This window comes from Drosophila ananassae, chromosome 2R (genome assembly GCF_017639315.1).
Source record: "Drosophila ananassae strain 14024-0371.13 chromosome 2R, ASM1763931v2, whole genome shotgun sequence".
Classification (NCBI taxonomy): Eukaryota; Metazoa; Arthropoda; class Insecta; order Diptera; family Drosophilidae; genus Drosophila; species Drosophila ananassae.
This window is the reverse complement of record NC_057928.1, coordinates 25,399,068-25,423,271: the sequence shown is the minus strand read 5'-3', so window position 1 is coordinate 25,423,271 and position 24,204 is coordinate 25,399,068. Positions and strand designations below refer to the sequence as shown.

At 45.3% G+C, this 24,204-nt stretch overlaps 2 protein-coding genes across 20 annotated transcripts in view; one reads left to right on the top strand and one right to left on the bottom strand.

The window, feature by feature from the left end:
• The window catches only part of LOC6507416 (Down syndrome cell adhesion molecule-like protein Dscam2), a 29,176-nt gene extending 14,198 nt beyond the window's left edge, over window positions 1-14,978 (bottom strand). For 10 of the 16 annotated variants that reach the window (XM_044714799.1, XM_032453760.2, XM_032453764.2 and 7 more), the window contains exons 1-9: window positions 14,339-14,977; window positions 9,321-9,653; window positions 9,097-9,258; window positions 8,446-8,592; window positions 8,263-8,380; window positions 6,506-6,954; window positions 6,207-6,351; window positions 2,043-2,194; window positions 20-292 (exon numbers count right to left, since the gene is read on the bottom strand). In XM_044714799.1, the coding sequence (XP_044570734.1) occupies window positions 20-292; window positions 2,043-2,194; window positions 6,207-6,351; window positions 6,506-6,954; window positions 8,263-8,380; window positions 8,446-8,592; window positions 9,097-9,258; window positions 9,321-9,653; window positions 14,339-14,387 (1,828 nt within the window). In that variant the 5' untranslated portion in view covers window positions 14,388-14,977. Of the gene's footprint in view, window positions 1-19; window positions 293-2,042; window positions 2,195-6,206; window positions 6,352-6,505; window positions 6,955-8,262; window positions 8,381-8,445; window positions 8,593-9,096; window positions 9,259-9,320; window positions 9,654-14,338 lie in introns of all 16 variants that reach the window. The other 6 variants (XM_032453756.2, XM_032453758.2, XM_032453757.2 and 3 more) reach the window with 2 other exon arrangements.
• A 7,130-nt stretch (window positions 14,979-22,108) lies between these two features.
• On the top strand, window positions 22,109-23,651 carry LOC26513658. Of its 4 annotated transcripts, none has more exons than XR_001408806.3 (2): window positions 22,109-22,545; window positions 22,592-22,851. XR_001408806.3 is itself a non-coding variant. In XM_014910028.3 (2 exons), exons 1-2 carry the CDS (start codon window positions 22,407-22,409, stop codon window positions 23,450-23,452), a joined length of 318 nt encoding a protein of 105 aa, XP_014765514.1. In that variant the 5' UTR covers window positions 22,294-22,406; the 3' UTR covers window positions 23,453-23,651. The 4 variants fall into 4 exon arrangements, 3 of the variants coding, with proteins under 3 accessions (XP_014765514.1, XP_014765513.1, XP_014765515.1); XM_014910028.3 differs by lacking the exon at window positions 22,592-22,851 and adding an exon at window positions 23,274-23,651 and having other exon boundaries at window positions 22,294-22,545; XM_014910027.3 differs by having other exon boundaries at window positions 22,302-22,545; window positions 22,583-22,851.
• Window positions 23,652-24,204: the final 553 nt, after the last annotated feature.

The window sequence follows — 24,204 nt, the reverse complement described above, 5'->3', positions numbered from 1 at the left end:
CCTGACCCCACATACTAACCTATGACCGTCACCTCGCCGCTCCGCCTGGCACTGTGACCCTGTTTGTTCCGCGCCCAGCACGTGTACACCCCGGAATCGGAGTTCTTTTGCACCGGACTGATGGTCAGCGAGCCGTCCGGCTGGACCCTCTGCCGTATGTCATCCGGCAGCTCCCTGCCGCCCCTCTCCCAGTGGATCTCCTCGATGGGATACCCGGCCACGGGGCACTTTAGATTCAATGTCTCGCCAGAGACGGCGGTTACCTTCGGAATCAGTCGAATGTAAGGAAGACCTGTGGAAAATATACAAAAAATATATAGAAGGAGTGGTATCGGATGGCATATAAGGAGGAGATACGAGGGGTGGCTAAATGCTTAACAAATTTGCGCACACGTTGCTGTTTTAATAATGCAGTAAACAACTACAACTACAAAGGGGAATAACTTTAGAGGGATGAGCCCCAAACACTGTCAAAAATATCTTAAATTAATTATAATTGATTTCTGTTATAAAGATAAAATTAAGATTAAATGTTATGTATCCCCTTTATATGATATTCAAAAATTTATTAATAAAAACAACGGCTACCAAACAAAGCCCCTTCTTTTAATATTATTTTTTGAGCACTGCATAGGCAACAGGAAGCAGAACACAATGTAATATGCATATCCTGGCTCCTGCCGCTCCTTCCCGGCAAAACACTTTTCGGGATCGAGGAAGGAAGTAATGTCCTGGCAGAAACTGAAGGAGTGCTATGTACATTTATATACATACTCGTACGGCAAGTACGGCAAGAGTTTGCGGCTTGGGCTCTCCGAGTTTGCTTTTTTTCTGCAAAATATGCATAATTTTCGAGCATGTCATACGTGGACCGCGGCTTACGAGGGGAGTGTAGTGAGGGAAGGATTTTTGTAATCACCGCCATTACCAAGTCGCGCAATCAACGACATCGCTGAGCTTTAAACTAAATGCTGATGGTGGAAGTGGGATTCATTTCCTCTTTGTTGGGCAAAAATGGTTGTAGGGTATGCGGAAATTGTCAAAGGCCTCGAATAACTTGTTCCTCTTGTTTGACAATCATGGGAAATCAGAGCGATTTAACTTTCCTTGGCGTTTATTTGGTCACAGAACGAAGTTAGGATGTTTTTTCTCAGCAGGGCATTAGTGATTCGTTGATGGATTTTTCTTTTATAAATTTACTTGACTTTATTTTTCAACTTTTTCACTGCAAAACTTTGTAAACATGGCGCAGTTTTTGCCGCTGCTCTCCTCCTGTCCTGACGTCTGCTAGTCCTTTCGTCCTGTGTGTTTGCACTCCTGCCCCCTTGTTCGTGCAGCGCCTGGCAACGCCATTTTGTTTGCCTGGCGACACAAAAATATTTGATTTCTTGCAAAAACAAGGCAGATGGTGCGCGTGCTGCTGTGCAGGGGGGCAGGGGGATTGGGGGTTTTTGTGTGTAAGGGGCAGAAAGGACTGCAACCAGCCGAGAGCCATGTTGAACAAAAGTGTGCGCCTCGAACAACACTTCACTGCCTGCTGCAAAGGGACAAAAGCCAAGGGACTTGGCGGGAGGAAGGGTGGCTGGATTTTTGGAGGATACTGGCTGGGCTTGGAGGACACCGAATGCGGCCGAACAGGGAACATGGCAAGCGTGTTGTAAAACAAAATCAAGCAAAAGTAGGCAAATGCCAAAAAGAAAGAGCCCCGAGCCCCAAAAACGGAGGACGTTTAAGTGCATATGTAAGTAGCTGGCCGTATTTGTAGAGTCCACAGGGAGAAAACAAATGGAAGAGCTTTGTATTCATTTAAATAAATTTATCAAAATAAAAGGATTGTGATAAAGGAGCTTCTTCTGGTTAAACGAGACAGTCTTTTATGGTCTAAACAACACATCTTATAGAGAGTATTCATATCTTAAAAGGCTTACGAGGTGATTTATTATGAACTACTCTCAAGGCCAATTAAAATCCCTAAGCCCTAAGGTTTCCCTCCGTGTATTTCTACGGCTAAGTACCTCGCTCCAAGTGTGAATACAACCTACCATAAATATTGAGGCGAGCGGCGTGCTGCACTCGTCCTGCCCTGTTCTCAGCTATGCAGGCGTACTCGCCGCCATCTTCCACCATGACGTGGCTTATGTTAACATGACTAATTACATCGCCATGCACAGTGATATATTGTCCGATCATAAATCTGAAACGACAAAAAAGAAACAGAGATGTTTTTGGATGAGAGCTGAAAAAACACATTAATATTGGCTTTGGTGCGGGTGTACGCGGCGTATGCGCAATGCGTTTTCGTGTTGTGTTTTTCGAATTGTTTTGTAGTTGCCGCTGCTGTTGCATATTTAAGCGGGCTACACTACACTATACAAACACACACTCAGAGACACATACACGAGGCACACTTCAAATGCAGCCTGACCCAAATCCTTTTTTTGCCAGAGGCTTCATTTTGTTTTTTGTTTTTCGCATCTGGGTGTTTATTTTTTTTTTTCGTTGCCATATTTAGGCGTAATGAAGGCTGTCAGTCGAGCTGTCGGGGCTTAGCATAGTTTCCATATTGCTGTCAATGTCATGTGCCACGCCCACGCAGCCACACCCATCCTAGCGCTAGCGCCCACACACTCGTACATTCATACACTCATACACTCATAGACCCTTGAGCGGTTGCTACTTCCACTTAATGCGGCCGTTACGTCTCAGCTGAAATAATGAGGAAAAAAGGATTTTATGAAGCGCTCAAGTTGGCATTAAGTTTCTGCTCGCTGGCTGGCTCGTTCATTTGCTCCTTTGTGTGCCTCGCCTCCTTATTGGCACAGACATTAATTACAGGCAACATTGTTACGCATACGCCATGTGGCACAGAACCACTCGTACACTCGAACAATCGCACACACACGCACACTCGCAATCGCACACAATCGGCTTCTGTGGCGTCTTGTATAGTAAAATACGGTTTCGTGTGTGTGCCCGGAATTGCGATCTAAGCCGGAACAGCCAACCGTACAGCCGACTCATTAGTTTGCGGCCCTCTCGGTGGCAACTTTTCAATTGGCATTACGGCCGGAGTTGATTCGAGTTGAAGCCGGAACAATAATGGCGCGGAAGAGCCAAAGTAATTACAATTTTAATTAACTTTTGCAGCCAGCTCGCCGTTTGTGACTTGAATCGTGGAACTGAGAGCTCGGAGCTTATGAATGCATAAGCTTTTTTGGCCAAGTCATGCCGAAAAATCTTTACCAACTGCGGTTGGCCGGGACTTGTAAAAACAGAAACTGTAGTTAAATGAAAACGAAGCTGGCCCACATACACACAGGGACACAGGGACATAGGGACAGTGAGTCGCAGTCCTGCAGGACTGCACGACTGCAGAACACTTGAGCGCATTGAAACAATGGCTAGGACAAAATTGCAACAAAGTCGCACACATCCGCATCCTCATCCTCATCCGCAGCCCCCAGCCGGCTTAAACGGCATTGCAGAAGTTTAAGCGAGTGAGTGGGTGTGCGAGAGTGTGTGTGGCCGGAGGGAGAGCATAAAACGCTTTTGGCTGCAACAATATAAACCTAATAGCTTGGCGCGGCTTTTGTGTGCTGTTTTAGCTGATTGCAGTGTGTGGAAGGGTGGCTTAATTCCATCCAGCCATCCAGCCAGCCAAGCACCCAGCCAGTGAGCCAAAAAAAGTGGAAACAAGAATAAGGATCCAATAGGTGCCGCTTCAAGTGGGAAAAACTCATCCCAGAGTGGGCTAAAAGTTGTTGAAAAAATTATGAATTCCAATTTAGGTGGATCGAGTTTGCACTCCGATCCCAATCAGGATAGTTTTCAGCCCAAGGATTGGTTTAGAAAATAGTAGAAGCCAATCCTTTTAACTTAAGCTTGAGACTCAAGAGTAGTTCGTTTATAAACGCTCTTATTCTAGGCTCCTGTATTTTAGGCCCACTCTAATTTACTCAGACGCAGGTAGATAAAGTGCCTGGCTGCTGCTTAAACGCTTTCTCATTTAGGCCAAAATTACAGCCGTTACCATAACGCCTGCAGTTGTAGACAAACGCATCACGCATACACGCCTTCGTCGGCGTCTTCGGATCCAAGGATCCGCAGGAAGACGTCTCCGTTGCCGTCTCTGCTTGTTGGCATAGCCACATTTACATTCACACACTCGCACACACACACATATACAGAGTCCTCCTGCCAGGACCTGAGTTTGAGCCTCGGAGCTGGTGCCTCCGCCGCCGCAGACAAACTTTTGAAAATGGCGTAAAATGAGCGTTTGAGTGTTGCGTTACCTCGTGCGCGCAATCATTTAATTTCCGCCCCAAGGCGTCTACAGGGAGGTCCTTTTCCCCTCTGCCTCTCCCTCCGCACCAGCACTGCCACAGTCACCCCCCTTGAGCTCCTGGCGGGCTGTGTTTGTGTGCTGTCTGTGTGTATTAAATAAATACACTTACCAAGTTGATATACCTTTAAACCGAATAATGTAAACCACTTAAATCTCGGCAATAACAACGCAAACAGCAACTGAATTTATGCGGATGAGGATGCTGATGCTGTTGGTGAAATTAGGTTGCCGGAGACGCCAGGATATAAGGCCTGCGAGGCATTATGTGTCAAAATTGTGTTGCTCAGATAACTTTTAAATGAAAGCCATCGGCGTCTAAGGGAAACTTTCCCAAAAGCAAATTTTCACACCGACCACACACATAACAAACAGCACACAACAATTTTTGTAATCAATTTTGCCTTGTGGTCAAGCTCCCTTCCGGTTCCCATTCTCCAAAGGAATGTCCTGTCTAAGGACCAAGCGGAAGATGACCAATCGAGCCGAGCAAAGTCATAGACGGACTTAATTTCATATTTTCTCTTCAGGGAAAACTTGATAGGTTCTTATAAATACTCGATTTAAAGGAGTTTCTTAATGAAATATACTGAAGCTCCTTAGAGTTGAAATTAATAAATACTGGACTTTACGAAATTGCTAAATATTATTTAGTCTTCTACCGCTTTTCAAATATTTAATAGCTGGTTGCAACATATTGCACAAGTTTTAATTAAAATTTGCACAGCTGGGCCACGCAGGACAACAATCAGGGCTCGGCTGCCTTGGTTTTTATTTTGTCCTTCACTTTATTGTCCCTTTTCATTTTTATTTTTTCGCATCACTAAGCAACAGCGACTGCAAATAAAAAAGGGCTGAACTGGATGGAAAATGCTGCTTTTTAATCAACAGTGGCGGGGCGAAAAACTTTGACTTGCAAATCATTACAGACGTAACTCAAACAATTAGTGGCAGCTGCCACTGCACAGATACGGACGTAGAGTGCCGTGGCAACAAAAAGTGGCAAGGTAGCTGACTGGCTGACTCACTATAAAAATCAAATGAAATGCCGCTGACAATGTCGGAGAGCGAAACGGCAATCAATCGATTCGCTGTTGCAGTTTATTTGTTTTCTGCCAGCCAACAAACTATTTGCTAAGTCTGGCAGGATTCAATTTGATGTGGCCTCTTCGATTTTATTTCTAAACCGATGCAAATGTCAATGTCATTAAAGAGCTGGCCCGGAGCGGCAGTAATTTAGTTGGCAATCGTCCAGCTAAAAATGCAATTATATGCGTAAGGCTACTGGCTTTCTGCAGTCGACCAGGCTTAATTAACAAATAGAAAGCCAAAGTCGAAACCTTGGGCCAGACAGAGACACAGCGTACAAATACGCCAAAGGATACAGATACAGATACGTATCCATTTACATTTACAGATACACTTACAGTCACAGGAGTGAATGAACGCTGGAGCAGACGCTGGATAAGGACGAACCACCCAGCCACCCAGCATCCCAACCAGCCAACCACTTTTGTAGGCGCGGCAGTCGGCAGCCACTTTCTATATATGTGTATATGTTTTTCTATATATTCGTGGGGCAATGTTTTTGAAAGGAAAATGCAAAAAAAAGGAAAAAGGAAAAAAGGAAGGATATGCGCGGGGAAAAGCAAAAAGCACACACACATACACATACACACAGAAACGAGTGCAATAAATGCAACCACAGCCACAGTCGGGAGCCGCAGTTGAGATAAATTTTTTCAGAGCGCCCGCAGCGTTGCCATTGCCAAGCTTCATGCCCCACCCCCCATGCCCCATGCCCAGTGCCCCATGCCCCCAGTGCCCATTCCCCTTATAGCCCCTTTTCAACAAGTTCAATTACCTTCCGTTTGATGGCAGCGGAAATCCGTCCAGTGTCCATGAAATTTGCGGCGTAGGATTGCCGGCAGCGGAGCACTTCAGGCTCACAGCTGGGCCGGGCTGCAGAGTCTGCTCGATGAAGCTGTACAGGAGCACGGGCGGAGCATCTGGGAATGATTTAAGTTGGTTATTTTTTTCAGGGTGTATGATAAAATGGCAAGAGGTGGCATTAATATTTTAAACTGTGAGCTGGTCGCAGTTTTAGAGGGAAAAATGGTTCATTTTCAAATCAAGAATGGAATGTTATCCTTCCAAACTCACCTCCTAGTTGCAATTCCGCGGTGGCCTGGAATGTATCGCCCTCGGGCCGTCGCACCACGCACTGATACATGCCCCGATTTTCGCGACTCACTCGCGGCACCACCAACGTGTCCTCGACGCGTCCCGACGACGGCAGCTGGCGACCGTCCTTGTACCAGAGGATGTTTTGCATGCCCACCGGGCTGCCGTTGCTGGTCACCAGGCAACGAAACTCCGCGGTGCCGCCCATGTGGACGCTGAGCACATTCGGGGAGATTTCCACCTGGATGGGCGTGGCCACTGTCAGGCGGAGCTCGGCACTGGCCTCGCCGCCCACATTGCTGGCCGTGCACTTGTATACGCCGGAGTCCTCGCCGGTAACCGCCTCGATGGCCAGGATGGGACCCAGTAGCCGGACCCGGGGACCGCTCAGCACGGGCAGGGGCCCGGCTCCGTTGTGGGTGTACCAGCTGGGGGAGATGGAAAATTAATGTGCATCAGACTATTGTAAATCGAGTCCATTAATCGCAATTTTCAATTGAAAACTACATATATTGGAAAGGGGGAGAGCTGAATAGGGATTCTGTGGTTATGGCAATCTATTTCAGCATTCGATGTGGTTTGGGGAGCTGTAATTATTCAACAGACTCTTAAAAATAGTTCTTTGTACAATATGTTTAAACAAGAATTGAAATTCCTAGGTTGTAGTCCCTTTGATTTATAATTGAGAACATAGCATACTTTTTGGGGCTGACGGAAATTAATGGAGTTCGGCTTCTGTGCAACTGAAGCTCATTTATCACAGGGCATCTGGTCAAAGTCAAGAATCTCATCCATCCGACGGATGGCAGACAAAGTTTCTGGGCAATACTGAGAGGGGACCTTATTGGAACTACGGCAAAGTCAGCCAGACGAAGTTCAAGGCCTGAATACCTTTGCTGTGCTTTATCTCTCGCCTCTCCCCCCCAGACCCTCGCGTCTGCGGCCGCCTTTGTTTAATGTTGCATTAATCCTTTGCCTCGCTCATTATCCTCGTCCCGGGCCGCCCCTCCGCCCCTCTGCCCTCTGCTGGCACTGTTGTATTAATTATGAAATGACTACAATTCTTTTTTCCGCCTTTGTTGCCTCGCCCAGCAATCTATCTATATGTGTAGCCAGGCATGCCACGTTTCGCTTATAGATTCTTTTGTTTCCCTCTGTCAGCAGTCTGACATTGCCCCGCCCCCATCCGGTCTTCTTGTCTGCTTATCAAGGCGTAATTATGGGCGCACATACGCTAATACCTGGGCCATTGTTCCGCAACGGGCCGTATACGTAACGTTGCATCACTCATCCGCCCCGTCGGCCGTCGAGAAAGTTAGCTAACATTTCAATTAACTGTAAATGTATGTACAGCCGACTAGTTGGACACATTTTATAAAATAATGTGAGCAGCAGAGCTTTGACCTCGGGCGGTTGTTTATTTATTTGGCCGGGAAGCTAAATGCCCTGGCCGCACACTTTATGGATGTGTGCGTTCCAATTAACCCATACCCTGGCAAGACCACACAACTACAGGCGAACTCGAAAGTAAAGAAACTTTAAGAAGCCCACTCTCTCTTGGTTTTTGTACAGTGTACTAATAACTTATAGCATGCATGCACGGCCAGGACCTGTCAACGTCAAAAGTTTCGCCCCAAATGTGTGCTAAAGCTCTCGTCGGCCCAGAGCCAGTGACTACAGAGATGCCATCGATTTGCGGCTGCCCCACCCATCCATACACCATACCCCATACACACCTGTATTCGGGCGAAGGACAGCCCTGAGCGACGCACAGCAGCACCGCGCCCTCGTCCTGCGACACCTGCACATGGGCCGTGTGCTCCACCACGCTCGGCGAAATGATGCCGCGATGCGCTGCGGCGAAAAATGATTGAGATAGAGACACATCTGGATGCGGGATAGTGGTTCGGTATACTCACAATTAATACGCAGCCGGGTGGGCGAGGATACCACCACTTGGCGGGTGAGGCGGTGCATGCTGCGGCACCGGAACGACTGCGACTCGTCGCTCTCCTGCAGGTTGTGGATGAGCAGCTCACCGGTGGGCAGGAGGTGGAACTTGCCATCTAGAGGGTAGAGAGAGACATTAAGAATGTGTTAAAAATTAAACATCGGCCAAAGGAGCATCATAGTCGTCCTTAAAATTCCCAGAAACCACTTTTTAGACATCAATTGACTCTTTTTTTCGAAATCTCCGCAAATACTCGACCTTTTTGTATAGTTTTCACCTCTTAGGAGGGGACAGTGCTTTGTGAAGTTGCACTCCTGCGAGGAGTGGGTTAAGTCAAGCCAAAGCACCCGTCTCAAATTGCTAAAGGACAATGTTAATTATGCACCAAAGGACAGGACTGGGGACGGAGGACAGAGTGGTGCAGATGGAAATGGCAGTTAAGCAGGCAAACATGTGAGGCAAATACTGCAAATAAACAATGCACTTTGTTGGCTGCCACAGGGACAAGGATGCAGACGAGTCGAGTCGAGTCCCCCTCTAGTTTCGTATCCTTTCAGTTTCGGCTCGTCAGTCAGCAGCAGAAGGACTATGAGACACCGTATACCCCCGGGATACTTACCGCCTTGCAGCGAGGGATAGATGTAGATAGCGGGTTCATGAACCCAGGAGACGACTCGCACCAGTTCCTTGACGAACGTGGGCACCACGCAGCGCAGGATGGCGGTGCAGCCGCGCGACGCCGACAGGACCTCCACATCCACTTTGTAGGCCTGTGCCACGACTGAACCGGCGAGAGATATGAATTTTAATATGCAGCCACGCCCCTGTGTGCTACCAACTTACCCGCCCTCACTTGCACATCCCGCGATACGATGCGCCCCACGGAGTTGCTGGCAATGCAACGGTAGATCGTGTTGTGCACATCCTGGTGGTAGGCAGCCGCAGCGAAGGGCATCAGGACGAGGGTGCCGTTGCGCAGGACCCGCCTCACTCCATGGATCTCGGTTACGGCCGATCCGTCCGCATGGACCCAGTCGATCGTGGGCTGCGGGCTGCCGGAGGCGGAGCAGTCTAGCCAGCCGCCGGAGGAGTTTGAGAACTCCACCCGCCCTGGCGGTTCCATCACGAATCCAGGACCGCGCAAGTGCGCTTCGAAGGGTTCACTGCAGGTGGTTTCTGGAAGGAAAAGGACATATTTTAGTTTGAATTTAGTGAGTTACAGTTAAAGTATGGGCTTGAATTTTATTAGTCATTGGAGAGAATTTACGATGAATATCCTTCGAGAGACCCTTTCTAAGGATATCGATTACTAATATTTATGAAATTATTTTGTAGCCCATATATCCTTTATATTGAGGATACATTAATCTTCAAGAAAAAGGCTCAGAATTTGAAGATATCATAAAACAAAAGCAATAATCTCTGAGGTATATTAAGGATTCATAAAAAAAGGATGTCCTTTCGGGTGTGCAAGTCCCTTAAGATCCTTGTGCTCTTTAATAATCATTTGCATTTCTTTTTTTTCCTTTTTAGGCCAAGACATTGTCACAATTTTTTTCATTTTCATGAAAACAAACATATTTTGTCCTTATCTTAAATTAGAATAACAATTTCGCCTTTAGCTGGAGCGGCTCCTTCCCCGGGGGCCTGCCCACTTCCCTACATGTAGTTGTGTATATAATATATATATTTTTGTGTATATATGTACGTATTTATCCAAATTGACATTTCGCTTCATATTCCACATGAATGCGCCATCCGGCTGGCTGTCTGCTCTCCCTGCGGCACTGCTGTGCAAATCCTTGCAACTCGTTCAATCTCCAAAAGGACCTGCTCCGCTCCTCGGCCCCATCTCGCTGAGACTCCTCGATACCCCTTTCGTCCGCCCTCTACAAGTCATTGTGTCTGCAATTAGAGTTGTTTTTTGTTGCTTCTTTTTTTTCTCCTTTTTCTATTTTGTTCTTTTTGCTTTGTATGGTTTTCCATTTTTGTTTTTTCTTTTTTTTTTTGTTGAGCCTGGCCAACGGTTTTTGTTTTATGCTCGACAGCATGGATTTTTATGTAACTGCTTTCTGGTTTCGTCTCCATCTCCGTCAGTCCCTGTTCCTCCTTGGCTCTCTTCCTTCCTCCCTCCCACTTCTCCGACACGGGGACGTTCACTTCCTCCCGCTGATTTCATGGCTTTCTCCATCGCTATTGCTACTCCATTGGATCAAAATCACATATTACACCAAAAAAAATTGATGTTAGTTGAACTGAAACACTTAAATATCTTTCAATCCTTAGGGATTCCAATTTAATACGTAAATTTCGTCACCAAAATAAACTTCCTGTGGCATAAATTTAGTTTTTCATTCTAAAATTGATTTGGATAGTTTTAAGAAGTTTTTAGACTGTTAAGAGGAAAAAAATGTTCATTAATCTTTATATTTTATATTTTATTTATGTTTACTTTTCTTTTCATCTAAAATTTGATGCATACACTTTGTCACTAAAATATACTCAGTGTTTCCTATTTCCAAAGTGAAGTTTTTAGAATGTTCAGAACAAAGTTCTCTTTTTTGTAACCAATATTTTGTTAGACGTTAGCATTTTTAATATATTTAAAAATTATTTCTGAAAAACTAGTCCATTTTTCGTGTTTTATTTTTCAAGTTCTGCATTAATAATTTCCATACAACTTTCTCTAACTAATCTTTTAATAATTATTATCATTTAAAAACAAATATTTCATTTTGCATCCTCTATTTTTCTGTGTGCTGCCCTCACTCGTGGTCCAGAACGCGGATAAGGACGATGAGGCCTCTGCCAGGCCATAAAATTATTGCAAGTATGTCTTGAGTACGCTCGGCACTCGCTTCTCATTTTTCCTTTATTTTTTACTTTTTTTTGGGGAAAGGGTATGTTTTACGAGCTTGGGCCTTGGAGCAAGATCCCATACGAGTGGGGATGTATGTATGTGCCCATCCACTTGAGGGGGTTTTATTCTTTCCTGCAAAAACAAAAAGTCCACCCTCTTTGTGATCCTGTGCGTGTGTTTCGTTCTTCCTGAATGTCCTGTGGGTGTACTTTGTGCCAACTTTTTTTCCTCTGGGCCAGCCCGACATGGTATTTGGCCTATTGCAATGAATGTGTTTAGGCCCAATTGGCCAAGTTAGTGTTGTATGTGGGGGGAATGGCTATAAGGTATTAGCATTTTAAAAACTTATATTCCAATGAGTGCTCTCCCTTCTGTGATGGCCTTTTAGTTGGAAATTCAATTCAATTTGGCAGCCATGGGGATCGGAATACATTTGCATCGCCGCCTGCCTCCCTGTTGCAACAATTGCGGGCTGCCAAATCAATTGCAAGTTGCAACAACATTCCTCGGCCACTAGAAAAGCGCATTTCGACTGTCTCCATTTGCCGCAAATTTCTTCTCCAAATTGTTTTCCCAGCTCGGGTTTCTGCAGTACCTGGCACCCCGATATCGAGCTCTACATATATGTGTACATGCAACTGCAACTGCCGCCGGCACCCTGCCACATGCCCGTCCCCACCCACATCCTCTCTGGCTCGCATTTCCGCTCGTTTTGTGTCGTACATTTCACTTCTTTCACTCCGAATGTGTTTCCCGTCCACTTGTGCGAGTCTTGAGGGGTTACTTTGCCCGGCTTCTCAGACATTATTTCAGTTTTCAGTGTGATGTGTGTGTATGTTGGGTATTTTTTATTTCCCTCAACTTTTTTGTGGTCCTTGTCCTCGTCCTCGTCCTCGCCCTCGCCTCCGTGCTTTTTTCTGTGTTTGGATTATGCCCTTTTGGCACTTTTTGAAATTATTTCGTAGCCTCCAGGCGGGCGTGTGTATGTGATGCAGTGTCTCCGGATTCCGGATTTCAGCCGGCACTGCAGTGGTAATATTTCTAATGGCTCACGATTCCCAGCCAGTGCCTTTAAAGTCAACCACAAAAGTCTACAGCACAAGGACTTTAAGGTCCTGTCCTGGCCAAGACTTTCCAGCGGAAATGGTGGGCAGGGCTTTGTAAGCAATCAGCTCGAAAAATACAGGAAATTCAATTTTTATGCGAAAAAACCAGCGGCTGGAAGGCGTGACCCAAACACCCAGCAAAGATATCGACTCAATATTGCTTCCGCAACAGGACGGCAACCAAAACGGCGGCCAGGACGAAAAATAAAAAGAAATGAAGGGAAAACTTGAAAGAAGTTAAAACGTTTACAGACCAACGCGCAATCCCACAGCAGCAACAGCCACAATAGCAACAAAAACGGCCAAGAGCCGAATAATAATTGTAAATAACTTGATTTTGTTCCTTGGCTGGAGTTCCAGGAGTAAGATGTGCTCCAGTTGGCCCGAAAAGCACACAAGAAATGGGGTCCTGAAGGATCCAACGGGAGGCGATCAAAATCTTTTGTTACCGGATTTTATTTTGGGCCAAAGGAAGTTCGGAAATGGGAAATAAAAACAAGAAGTGCAATAACAAAGTTAATCAGACGCTCTATATATATTCTACATACTATATAGAACATCATTAATAACTGTGGAGTTTTGGGAAAAGTTTAGCTCGCATCTGGTGAGCAGTTAACTCGAAACTTTCTTCCGTTCACTCCATTAATCCTGAAACAAATTAAAGCGTTTGTCATAAACGGTTTAAAACACAATCAATCATAGTGTGCTGAGAACTTTCCTTAGCCATAATTTTTCATAATTTAACCATCAAAATTCCCCCTATCCCCCAACCCACGTAGCTCTAATCGGATTTGTGCTCCCGATTTTATATAGGGTATTATATTTTATGTTTATCTGCATGGAAATGAAATAACAACACCCAGCAAGCACCGAAAAATGTGAGCCATCTCTCACTCCCCCGAGCTTAGACATTGAGCAACAATTTCATTTGCATATTTTTCATTTGCTTTCCAGACCGGAGTTATCCGAGGGGGCGATACATATATATTTGGATATATATATATAGGGGGGATACGTGAAATATCTGTGTGGCATTTTGATATTTTTTTTTTGCCAGGGCGAGTCCTCCCGTCGGTCGGTCTCATCGAATGCCACAGCTAGGCAATGAAAATTGGAAAATATCACATTTCCAAAAAAGGTTTTCCCCCGTCCTGTGCACAAGGATATGCTCCTGCTTCTGACACATTTCATTAGGCTGCCCCAGACGCCGCCACACATCCTGTGGATGGAGAGAGTCTAGTGCAGAGGCAGTGGGGCAGGGTCTGTGTGGCATAAATTGACGCCTGGTTTTTATCATAAGGCAATTTCATATTATGTAGGGGCTTTAGTTGGCCGGCACTTTTATGGTCTCTGCTCCATAAAGCCACCAAGTCATTTGCACTTAGTTCTGAGTCCAGAGTCCAGAGTCCACAGCCCAGAGTCCTGAGTTCCGAGAGATAGATATCATAAATTATGGCACCTCCTTGCCACTCTCGTATGAATCACCATAAATGCGAGTCTGAAGATTCCGCTTTGCATGATAATAAACCGAGTAATTGCCTGAACCCGGACCCGGTTTCTGGCAGTTTCTCCGACCCAAGTCCGACCAAATCCCTCCAAATCCTTTTGTTTTACTCGCAAGACTTAATAATAAGTTCCGTTCCGAAGGCGTAAGCCCAAATCCCGAAAAAGAAAATGTACAAAAAATGAAATAAAACACGCCAACAGCTGTTGGGACTTATGGCAACAAAAACACACTTTGCGGCGCGTGCCGAGCGACTTAGGAAAACCGAAGGAAAGTCTGAGGGAAACCCTCCTGAAAGAAAATGCCGGCAGTAGGCACTAGGCAGTCGAGAGTCGGCAGTCGGCTGCCGGGCTTAAGAGTTTTTCCGGCACAAATGCCGGGATTCACCTACCGAGATGGAGCAGCAGGAAAATCACGAAAAGGCGGCTACTAATCCACATGTTTACCGGCTTCTGTTTTGATTTTATTTGATATATTATTTGTATATTTTGGGCTTAGATTGATGAGCTTTTCAGATGGTTTTGAGGAATTTGTATACTTCAGCCTTTCAGCGGGGCAGTGACTTGTACAATTTTGATTTGGCTTTCACTTTTGAGCGCATTTATCAGACACATTTAATTGATTTAATATTTAAATTTTTTGGCACATTTAAAATCTTTGAGATTTGCTTGCTTCTTAACCCTTTTTCACTTGAGAATTTTTTGTGTTCTTGGGGACTTCATCACACTACCGGCACACTGCACTGCACCTACGCGACAGGAGACAGCAAGGACCGACCGCCAGCAAGGACTCGACTTGACTGCGTAGGAGCCTCTTAGTTTTCGTCTTCCGGTAGGCTCTCTTCCGGACTCCGGAGTACGGACTCTCTTCGCGCCGAAATTCACCACATCACTTCACATCACACTCGGTGGGAGTTGCATTCTAGCCAGCCCAGCTTCGTCCTTATCGCCCAATCGTCCTTTTCGTCGTCCGCCAGAGCCGTGCGTATCCTTCGAGCCTCGAACAGCAACTGCCGGATGCCACGGCGCTGATGCCCCACAGAGGATGCCCCACCACAATCGGCGGTGCAGTTGGCAGTCCCGACCACTCGCTCTCCACTCTCCACTCTGGACTCTCCGCGCCGGCGCACCACCGTTTGTTGTCTGTGGTTAGGCACGAATTGTTCCAGCGCCTTCGAACAGCTGTGTTTACACTGCCCCAAAAACGGGGTGGCAAGGGGGTGTGTGCCACATGCGTGAGTGCCTGGCTCAATGTTTCAATTATTCGGCCCATCTTCGGGCCCATAGATTAGACGTCGTGACGCTGTGGCGCTGTGGCCTCCACCCAGGACGGATAATTATGAAGCAGCTTAAGTTGCCTTCAATAATTTGGTTATTTGAATAGAAAAACGGCCTAAGTGATCCATCAGTTTGCTTTCTGGGGCCCTGTTAATGGACTCCGACTTCAACAATATTTGCCCGCATAATTCACTTGGCATTATGCAAAGCAATTTCACACTTAGGCCCTTTCTGCTGCCGCATAAATGTTGCCTACTTTTCGGCTAATGAGCGCCTGGGGAAATTATGGCACCACTAGAGAACCACTGCCAAGATTCCTGATAATCGGACAGAAAAAACATGTGCTATCCACAAAAATAAATAATATTAATAATTCCGGAAATTCCACAATTTACTGGCGGGCTAATTTAGATGCAGAAACTTTTTAATAATTTAATTGAAATTCCATGTTGGGCTTCGTCCATTTTCAGTGCACATTTTGATGTTGGCCATCGTCTTGTTTTTGGGACGCGTGAATGCGTAAAAAGCGCCAAAGGGGTAAAGGGGATATGGGTAGGGGGGGCAGGGGTGCGATTTTGGCACACATTAGAGTCACCAAGGACAGTTGCCACAGCCGCAGCCGCAACAGCAGCCGCAACAAAAGCAGCAACAATAAAACATAAGCCAAAACGTGTTTGCCTGCCAAATTTATTTCAGACCCGGACACGGACACGGGCAGGGGAACGGATACGGATACGGACACGGCAACGGACCCCCGACTCAGACCAGGACTCGGACCCGGATCCGTTCGCATTTCCCAACAGCAACAATAGCAACAACGAGGAATCGACAGCCAACAAACAACAAGCAGCCGTAACAAAACTCATGAGTGCTCATTGCAAGTGTGTCTGCCACTGCGAGTTTGTTGCTGTGTGTGTGTGTGGGGGGGGAGGGAGGTGGGTATGGTTGGGGCACTGTGTTGGTGTCGCTGCTAATGACAACGGGACCACGTTGCGCATCAACGAGCGACACCAAAAAGTCATTGACTCATTGAGTTTGCTCCCAGTGTGAGTGTCTGTGTTGCAAGTAACAAACGTTGCAGGGCTTTTTTTTACCCTTTCTGGGGGTACAAGGGCTTTAAGAGGGACTTGCAGAAGTTATAGATCAAATAAAATAATATATATATATATATATAAAATATAATAGATATTCTAACTAGAACACACCTACACAGCAGAGTATCCAATAATAGGTTTATAAAACGAGTCCTTCAGACGTGGATCCTATAATATATGTATATCTAGAAAAGCCTATAGTCTGATATGAAACAGCTTAAAGGGCAGAGTATCCCTTAATCGGTTACATCCTCTAGACCCTCTACTAGACCATCTAGACCTCTTTGGCTCCAACTGCGAGTGGTTGGTTGTTTGCTTGTCGGTTGCCTGGTTCGGTGCCTTTTAGGCCCTGGCACCACCTGCCCTGGAACTTTCGGCCACTCTTGCCATCCAGCGTGCCAAATTGCGAGGACACCTCCTACTCCTACTCCTAAAGGGACAGTAAATTTTCGGTTGGTAGAAGTTACTTTCGAGACGCTTCCTTTTAAATTCCATTGTATTCAGTTCAGTCGGTCATTTGTTTGTTGGCGAGGGCATTGTTCGGAATCATTCAATGGCCTGGCCAACATCCGATGCTACAGGACACTGGATACTGGTCATCGTTGTCCTGTCAACCCAGCCCAATGAAATCTACATAACAATTATGAGGCCGGTATAGAGATTAATAACAATAACACAGCCACTGCGAAGAATTATTACGAGTTCTAGGGTCTAGACCTAGGAAGGTGTAGCGGAACTCCAACCTATTCCTCTCTATTTTCGCTGTGTATCTGGCAGATTCTAAAATATAGTTTTGGATTCGACTTGGATGGCTATGGGCTATTAAGTTTGCCGGCTGTTCTAACAATGCGTTGGCAGCCGCACAGGCCTGGCCTAAACGGGTTTGGGCCGGGCTGGCAAAAAAGAGGCAGACTTATCTGCACTGCGCTCGGCTGTTGTTTAACGTCGCATTTATGCGCCTGTTTGCTCAACGTTTTCTATGTAGGTCAACATTTGCACGCTCTATGACGGACGTCAAAGGGAGGGGGTGGACGTGGCAGGACGTTGCAGGACACCCCATGTTGCAGCCCCATTCCTGTCTCTGTCCGTTTCCGTTTCCCGTGTTTATGTTGTTGCTACACCTCTCTGATGTTGCTGTTGCTATTGTTGCTGATGTTGCAGCCTTGTCGTTCCGATTATTGTTGTTGCACCAACAAACACCCACGCCTACGCTAACGCCCACGCCCACGCCCACACCACTATGTACAGGAAGCAGCTGACCAGCCCGAATATGAGTTGCAAGTACATAGAGGCCTATGTACTCTGATATTTTTTGAAAACATAAAGCTGGCATGAATATGTATTTGCGGGCCGAGGAATCACTATTGATTTTCATTCTGGCGCGCTTACAACACGCTTTGTTGCATTTTATTTGGGCTGTCATTGACAGCAGCAGCCGCCACATGGTGAGTGCAACATGCAGCTACACCATGCCAGTACCCCCCTTTCACTGGCATCCTCCGTTCGCTGTTATCCTTTTTTGGGCGTTGTCCACTGCATTTTTAATTGGTACACAGCTGGGCGGGCATCCATCGTACGATGCCAGCGACACTTGAAAAACGCAATCGTCAACGCATTTCACGTGTTTTTTTCAATTTCATCTACATGTGCCACTCGCAATATATTCCTGAGCATTTTTTAGCTTGCCACACGATTCCTTTGACATCAGGACGAATGTCATTCAGCGTAATTGCAGCCTTGAGGCTGCAGCATTTATTTCTCTGTTGATTGTTTATTGATTTTTGCCTTGGCATTTTTTAATGACTCCTTTCAGCGACATGTTGTTACTTCATTAAGAGCAGTGTTTGCAAAAATGTTGCAAACTCGAAAATAATAATTTCTTCAAGTGGTCGCAAAGCACTCGAAAAAAATGGAGGGAGAAGTCGTAGATGGGATAAGGACTTGCCATAAAGAGATTTCAATAAACCGATGATAGGAGGGAGTTGCGGCAGGTCAAAAGGAATCACATACATCATTACAATATTTACCCAGCCCCGAGCCCCCCAACCCCGACCCCCTAAGGACAAAAGGAGCAGGGAAGTCAGGAAGCACATTTGCATGTAACACGTGAGCTTACAAAAGCCAAGTGACATTGTTTGGTTCACGGAGGGTCGTGGCACATAAATTAAAGTGAGAGTGTAGGAGTGTGTGGCCAGGGAGGGTTGATGTTTGGCACACAAACACGGGACAGGGGGCCGGGGCATGCAACCCTTCTACACGGCAACGACACTCCTGTCGGCAAAATGGGTTCAGCCAGGAGATTGATATGACAAGCTTCGAGAATGGGCTCCACAATGATGAGGACGAGGACGTCGAGGACGATGACGATGATGAATCCTGCGCACGCCTCAGCGCACAAACAAATTATGCAAAATGCATTTGCAGCCTTGCCCAGAGTCCTGGCGAAGAAGTCCTGGCATTGTGTGTGCCAAACGTAGCACGTTAAATAATTAAAAGTTGCTGCCACAGTCACTCAATAGCCCAGGTTGTTGCAACAGTTGCAGATGCAGCCTATGCAAATCGATGCAAATAGATGTCGAGAAAGGATGCTTTCCCAAGCTCAGAGTCGAGCCAAAGAAAAATCTATTAACGCAATAAAAAATAGATTGTTTTCGGATCGTTTTTGTGTCCATCAGACGGAAATTGCAATGGCAAACAATTTGCCAAGTAGTTGCCGAGCATATCGACTACCAGAACTGCCGAATGTGGCAAAGTTCTCTAAAGTTTCTTGGCCAACTGAAGATTTCCATTGCCGAGCAGCGGAAATTGCTATGAAGAAGGAGAAAACATAAAATACACAAATACTCGCTTCAAGATGAAATAAACGTTACTTAGTTTCCGTTTTTTGGCCCGAGACAATCGGAGAAGTCTATTAGGAGAAACTTTGGTTTATGTGATTTGGCCATAAAATAAGACATTTCCTAATAGCCAAAGTTTTGGCCAAAAACTAGCAAAGCGAGTTTGAATTCAACTTCAGTTGAAAACCAGCAACTTCTTGGCTCAAAATTGTGTATTCAATTGTAAATAAAAGTTATCATTTATCCTTAAAAGGAAAATGAAAAGCGTTTATTGAAAATTAAATATGTTCTGGGAGAAAACTTTCCATTTTCGATCACACAAAAGCTGCTTACCCAGCACTTTTTTTTCGGCCAAGTTAATACGGAGACAGTGTGGCTCTTTTTGTGCCGTCACGTTGTAATGTGGCGCAAAAAAATACAATAATCACGCACTAAGAGCCATTTTCAATTACCTTCCTCGAGGAATCACGAGGGCGCCACGAAGTGCCAACTCCCGAGGACAGCGAGTCCTTGCTAACCACATAAAAAACTAATCAACTTATTTATGAACATTTATTATGAACAATGGAAACGTGCTGAATTGCGCATTCCGCCAAAGTAGGAAACAGGACCAAAGTAAATAAGCTGCAAAAAAATACTTTCGGACTGAAAATGGACTCGCCGGCCAGAGTGGAGTCGAAACTGAGACTGGAAAGTGTCCCTGCTGTTTATAATTTCTTTCTGGCGAAATTACATTTTGTTTGGACTGTCATATTTCGTCCTGGTCTGCTACGCACATAAAATGGCCCCAAAATTGCTTTCGGCCAGAGATACTCCGTCTGGGGAGGACCTACAAAAAAAAGGGACAAGACAGGACAGGATTCTTCACACACATGTAACAAAGCATTCGAGCAGGTCCTTCTTGGCGAAAAGGCGGTCGGCAGCAACCTCTTGACCATAATTTACGCCACTTGAATTACGGACCCGTTCCCAGCACTACAGAATAAGAACATGTGCTGGCCATAAACATTCGAATTCTCAACCAAGGACTACGGAACTCCAGGACCTTGGACACTGGACATTCGACAAAATTCAACATTGACGACGACGTTTTTATGGCTGCCGCAAAAGGCTTTTATGCCGCCTTGAGGCAAATTTGATGATTTTATTAAAAGAAGTTCGGATCGTAATATCGAAGAGGGACGGATGGACGTTTCGGGCACGTTAATTAGCCATAATTACCCGCACAGCTTTTGGCCTTTGTCGGGGCTGGCTTTTGGCCCTGTCACGCCCCTGATTTATGACCGCCATTTGCCTTTGAGCGACTTAAAGCCACACAACTTTAACGCAATCAAAATGGCGTTCCTTCTGGCACACACATACATACACTAACACACACACACACTGACACACACTGCACACGCTCATGCGTGTGCTAAATGATTTGGAATTGATTAGAAGCAGCAAGGAGCAAGGACTCAGCAGCAAGGAGCAAGAAAAATGAGCATCCGCGTCGAGCTGGGCGAATAAAAATAAATAAAATATCAAAGCAAGTTTCTATGAAATTTTTATATCGCTCTACACCCGGCTGTGGCTTTATTGAAAACCCAAGCCCGGAGACGAAAAGGGTCTATCCTTGGGATATCCTTTTGGCCAGATAAACAGAACAGAAGCCGACAGTTTCCACATGCCAAATAAACTTCAAAACTGTTCGCGAGTCGACGCCTCGGCGCTAAGTTTCGTTATCCTGACAGCTTCAGGATCTTGACAGGGCGAAGGATATGGATGGGATGGCTTCTCTTGTTTTTCAGGACGACAGTTGAAGTGTCGAAATGGGGTATGAGAAGAGATGTTATAATCTTCTATAACTTAAAACTACCTCTTGGATATAATTACAATTCATGGCTTCTATATCCTTTCTATTCCTTTGATTTGTTTGTGTTTATTTATGTAGTGGAAAAAACTTATCAATGGCCCTGTCCAGTGGCTTGTTTACATTTTATTTGCCATATTTGCACATCTCATTCCCACTTGCCCCACTCCCCCTGTCCCATTTTTTGCCAGGACTTTTCTATTTTGTTAACATCATGTTGCCTCGGGCGGCGATGTTGTTATTGTTGCGGCTGTTTGCTGTTATTGCTGATGAAAATATATTCAATTTATTATATTCTATATGGAGACACTTATTTTCTGTTGACATAATGATACTCGGTGGTGCGCGTGCATGCGACATGAGGCATGCGGCATGAGGCTTGCGGCAAACTCTCGGAACTGTCATGTGGAAGATGTTGCCTTATTTTTCTAGCCAATGGGTGTATTTTTGTGTAATGAATCTATTATTAAATTGTTGTTGCTTATGACGATGACAACAACAACAACCACAACAACAGCAATATCATCGACAAGGCAAACAAACAACAACAAGGATAACGTCAACAACATCAACACCAAACGCCTGGTCGCACAATTTGGTCCTCTGCAAGTGCCACTCCCCCATACAGTCCCTACATCCCCCTTCTGGCACCCCTCATCAAGTATCAATCAAATGCAGACTCCGCTGCCAGAAAGCGACAGGACTCGGGGAGTCCTTCGCTGGCTCATTGGCTGCTTCTCTGAAATTTATGAAGGCTCTTAGTGCCAAAGGCCATGAATGTTGTCGCCTCGGTCTCTGTCGCAAAATATGAACAGCATCGGAGCTCGGTTCAGATCCAACAAACTGAACATTGTTGAGTGGCATAATGTGGAGATATTTTCGCCGTATTCCCCCTTTAGGAACAAGTTATGCCACAGACATGTTATTTTTGTGAGCTGTGGCATTACTTTAAAAGTTAACCAACACTCGGAGAAATAAACTTTAAGCTTTAAAAGTTAACCAGCACTGGGAGAAAAAGAGAATCTTTAAAAGTTAACCAGCACTGGTAGAAAGAAAATGGAGTCTGAAATCAGAGTTTGACATAATGTGGAGATATTTTCGACGTATTCCCCCTTTTGGAACAAGTTATGCCACAGACATGTTATTTTTATGTGCATTACTTTTAAAGTTAACCAACTCGAAAAAATAAACTTTAATCTTTAAAAATTAATTAGTACTGGGGGAAAATGGCGATTCTTTAAAAGTTAACCAACACTGGGGAAAAGAAAATGGAGTCTGAATGAAGTCTGAATGAAGTCTGAATCGGATCGCCTAAGAGTTTGCTGTCGGCAGTCAGCTACATCCAGTTAAATATAAAGCCTTAAATAAGACTTAATAAAATTATCTAAATTTTGAAAGAATGGCATCGAATGGCTATGGAATGGTTCCCAAGGTCTGCAAACAACTCCTTCTTGGCATCTGGTCTAAAATAGGGAAGAATGTGCCATACAAAGTGCACTACTGTTTTTTGGAGAAATCCTCGCCTCGAATTTGCACAAGTAAGTCTGATACTACAATACCCTCTTAAATCTTTAGAAATACAAGTATTTTTAGAATTCAATCCTTGTCCAGAGCTGGAGGGAAAAAGCTCCAAGAGGCGGACCGGCGAACACTTTCAGGGCCTACAAGCTGGCTCAATTATAGACTTTAATATGATCATTGTAACCTTGTTCGGGATTATACTACCATTTCTTGTAGCCGTGAACCTCTTTTAAGACATAGTACCACATCCTCTTTGAATAATTAGGCATTATCCATTTTTATTCAGAAACAACGGACAATAAACTAACCAATAGTAGCTGATAGATTTGCGCTGTGGATTTCTTTCTCTGTATAGTTGGCCAAGAGCTGAGCGTATTAGCCGTCCTACTGTTTGGTCCTGATAGTCGCCGACCACCTTTCTGAGCTCTCATTAGCAAAACGTTCAAAACTCTTTTGGGCCGGTCGCCGCCACAACTTCTGACTTCATTATGTCGCGTTTGTGCCTTGATTCCCCGCCCACAGACCACGCCCCACTCATCTTAACGCTGTCGCCGCAAAATTGTGCAACGTTTCCGCTGCTGCTTTTGGCGCACATCCGCTGCCGCCAACATTCTGGTCCTAAGTCCTGCCATCGTCCTGTGGCTCGCCACTCCACAGCATTCCGTTTTATTTTGCACATTTTATTATGACTGCCGCTTGCCAGGCATCAGCTCATACATTTTTTATTATTATGTCTGCTTATCAGCATGTGGCAAATATACTCCACCACCAGCTCTAGGACCCACCAGCACCAGCACCAGCACCATCAGGACCCGCCAGAAAGGACCCCCCAGCGAGGAGCGGGCCAACGCAAGCCAAGCGTTGAACTGCGCGTTTAGACCCGCTCGTTTGGCTGCTCCGCTTCACAGTTGGCTGATTGTTTGAATGATGACAGCCAGGACATGGCCAGGACGTTGCTAGGACGCAGCCAGAACCCAGCCAGGAAGCAGAGTCCATAAAGCCGGGCTTGCAATCTAAATGGCAGTGGATTGTCACGCCCAGTTGACTATCAGCTCTCAATAAATATATTCAAATATGATAAGTTTGTGGCATGCCACTGACATAAATTAAAGTCTATTTTAAATGCATACTCAATAATAAGCTGCAAATTCTGTTCTATTCATAGATAACAAGGCAAAATATCTAAAAGATAATTTAGAGTGAACTTAGAATTATTTTTTCATAATTTATTGCTAATTTCTGCGATTGATTTCTTTAAATTGTATTTTGATTTTCAAAAAATTCTTAATAATATAATAATATTTTAGTATGCCATCCAAGGTTCACCCTAATTCACCTCTATATCCTTTTTTGAGATATCCGCCTGTGGCTAGCATGCAGCTTGATAATTGTTCAATATTTTTCCAACTTCCGCTGCATTTTAATATCCGGCCCAGCCCGGCCCGTTCTGGCCTGGCCTGGCCCGAAGTCGGAGTCATTGTCACTGCAATGGGGCAATGTCAGAGGCGTAGGCTGTAAATGCCGGCAAAAAGCCAGCTTGAGGGCCTATGCAAGGACAACAAAACACAACAACAACAACAGCACAACCGCAAAAACTCTGCAAAAACAGTGGCCCAGGTGAGCAGCCAAAAAGAAAATAACAAAAAGCACAGAGCAAGGCACTTTGAGGACTGAAG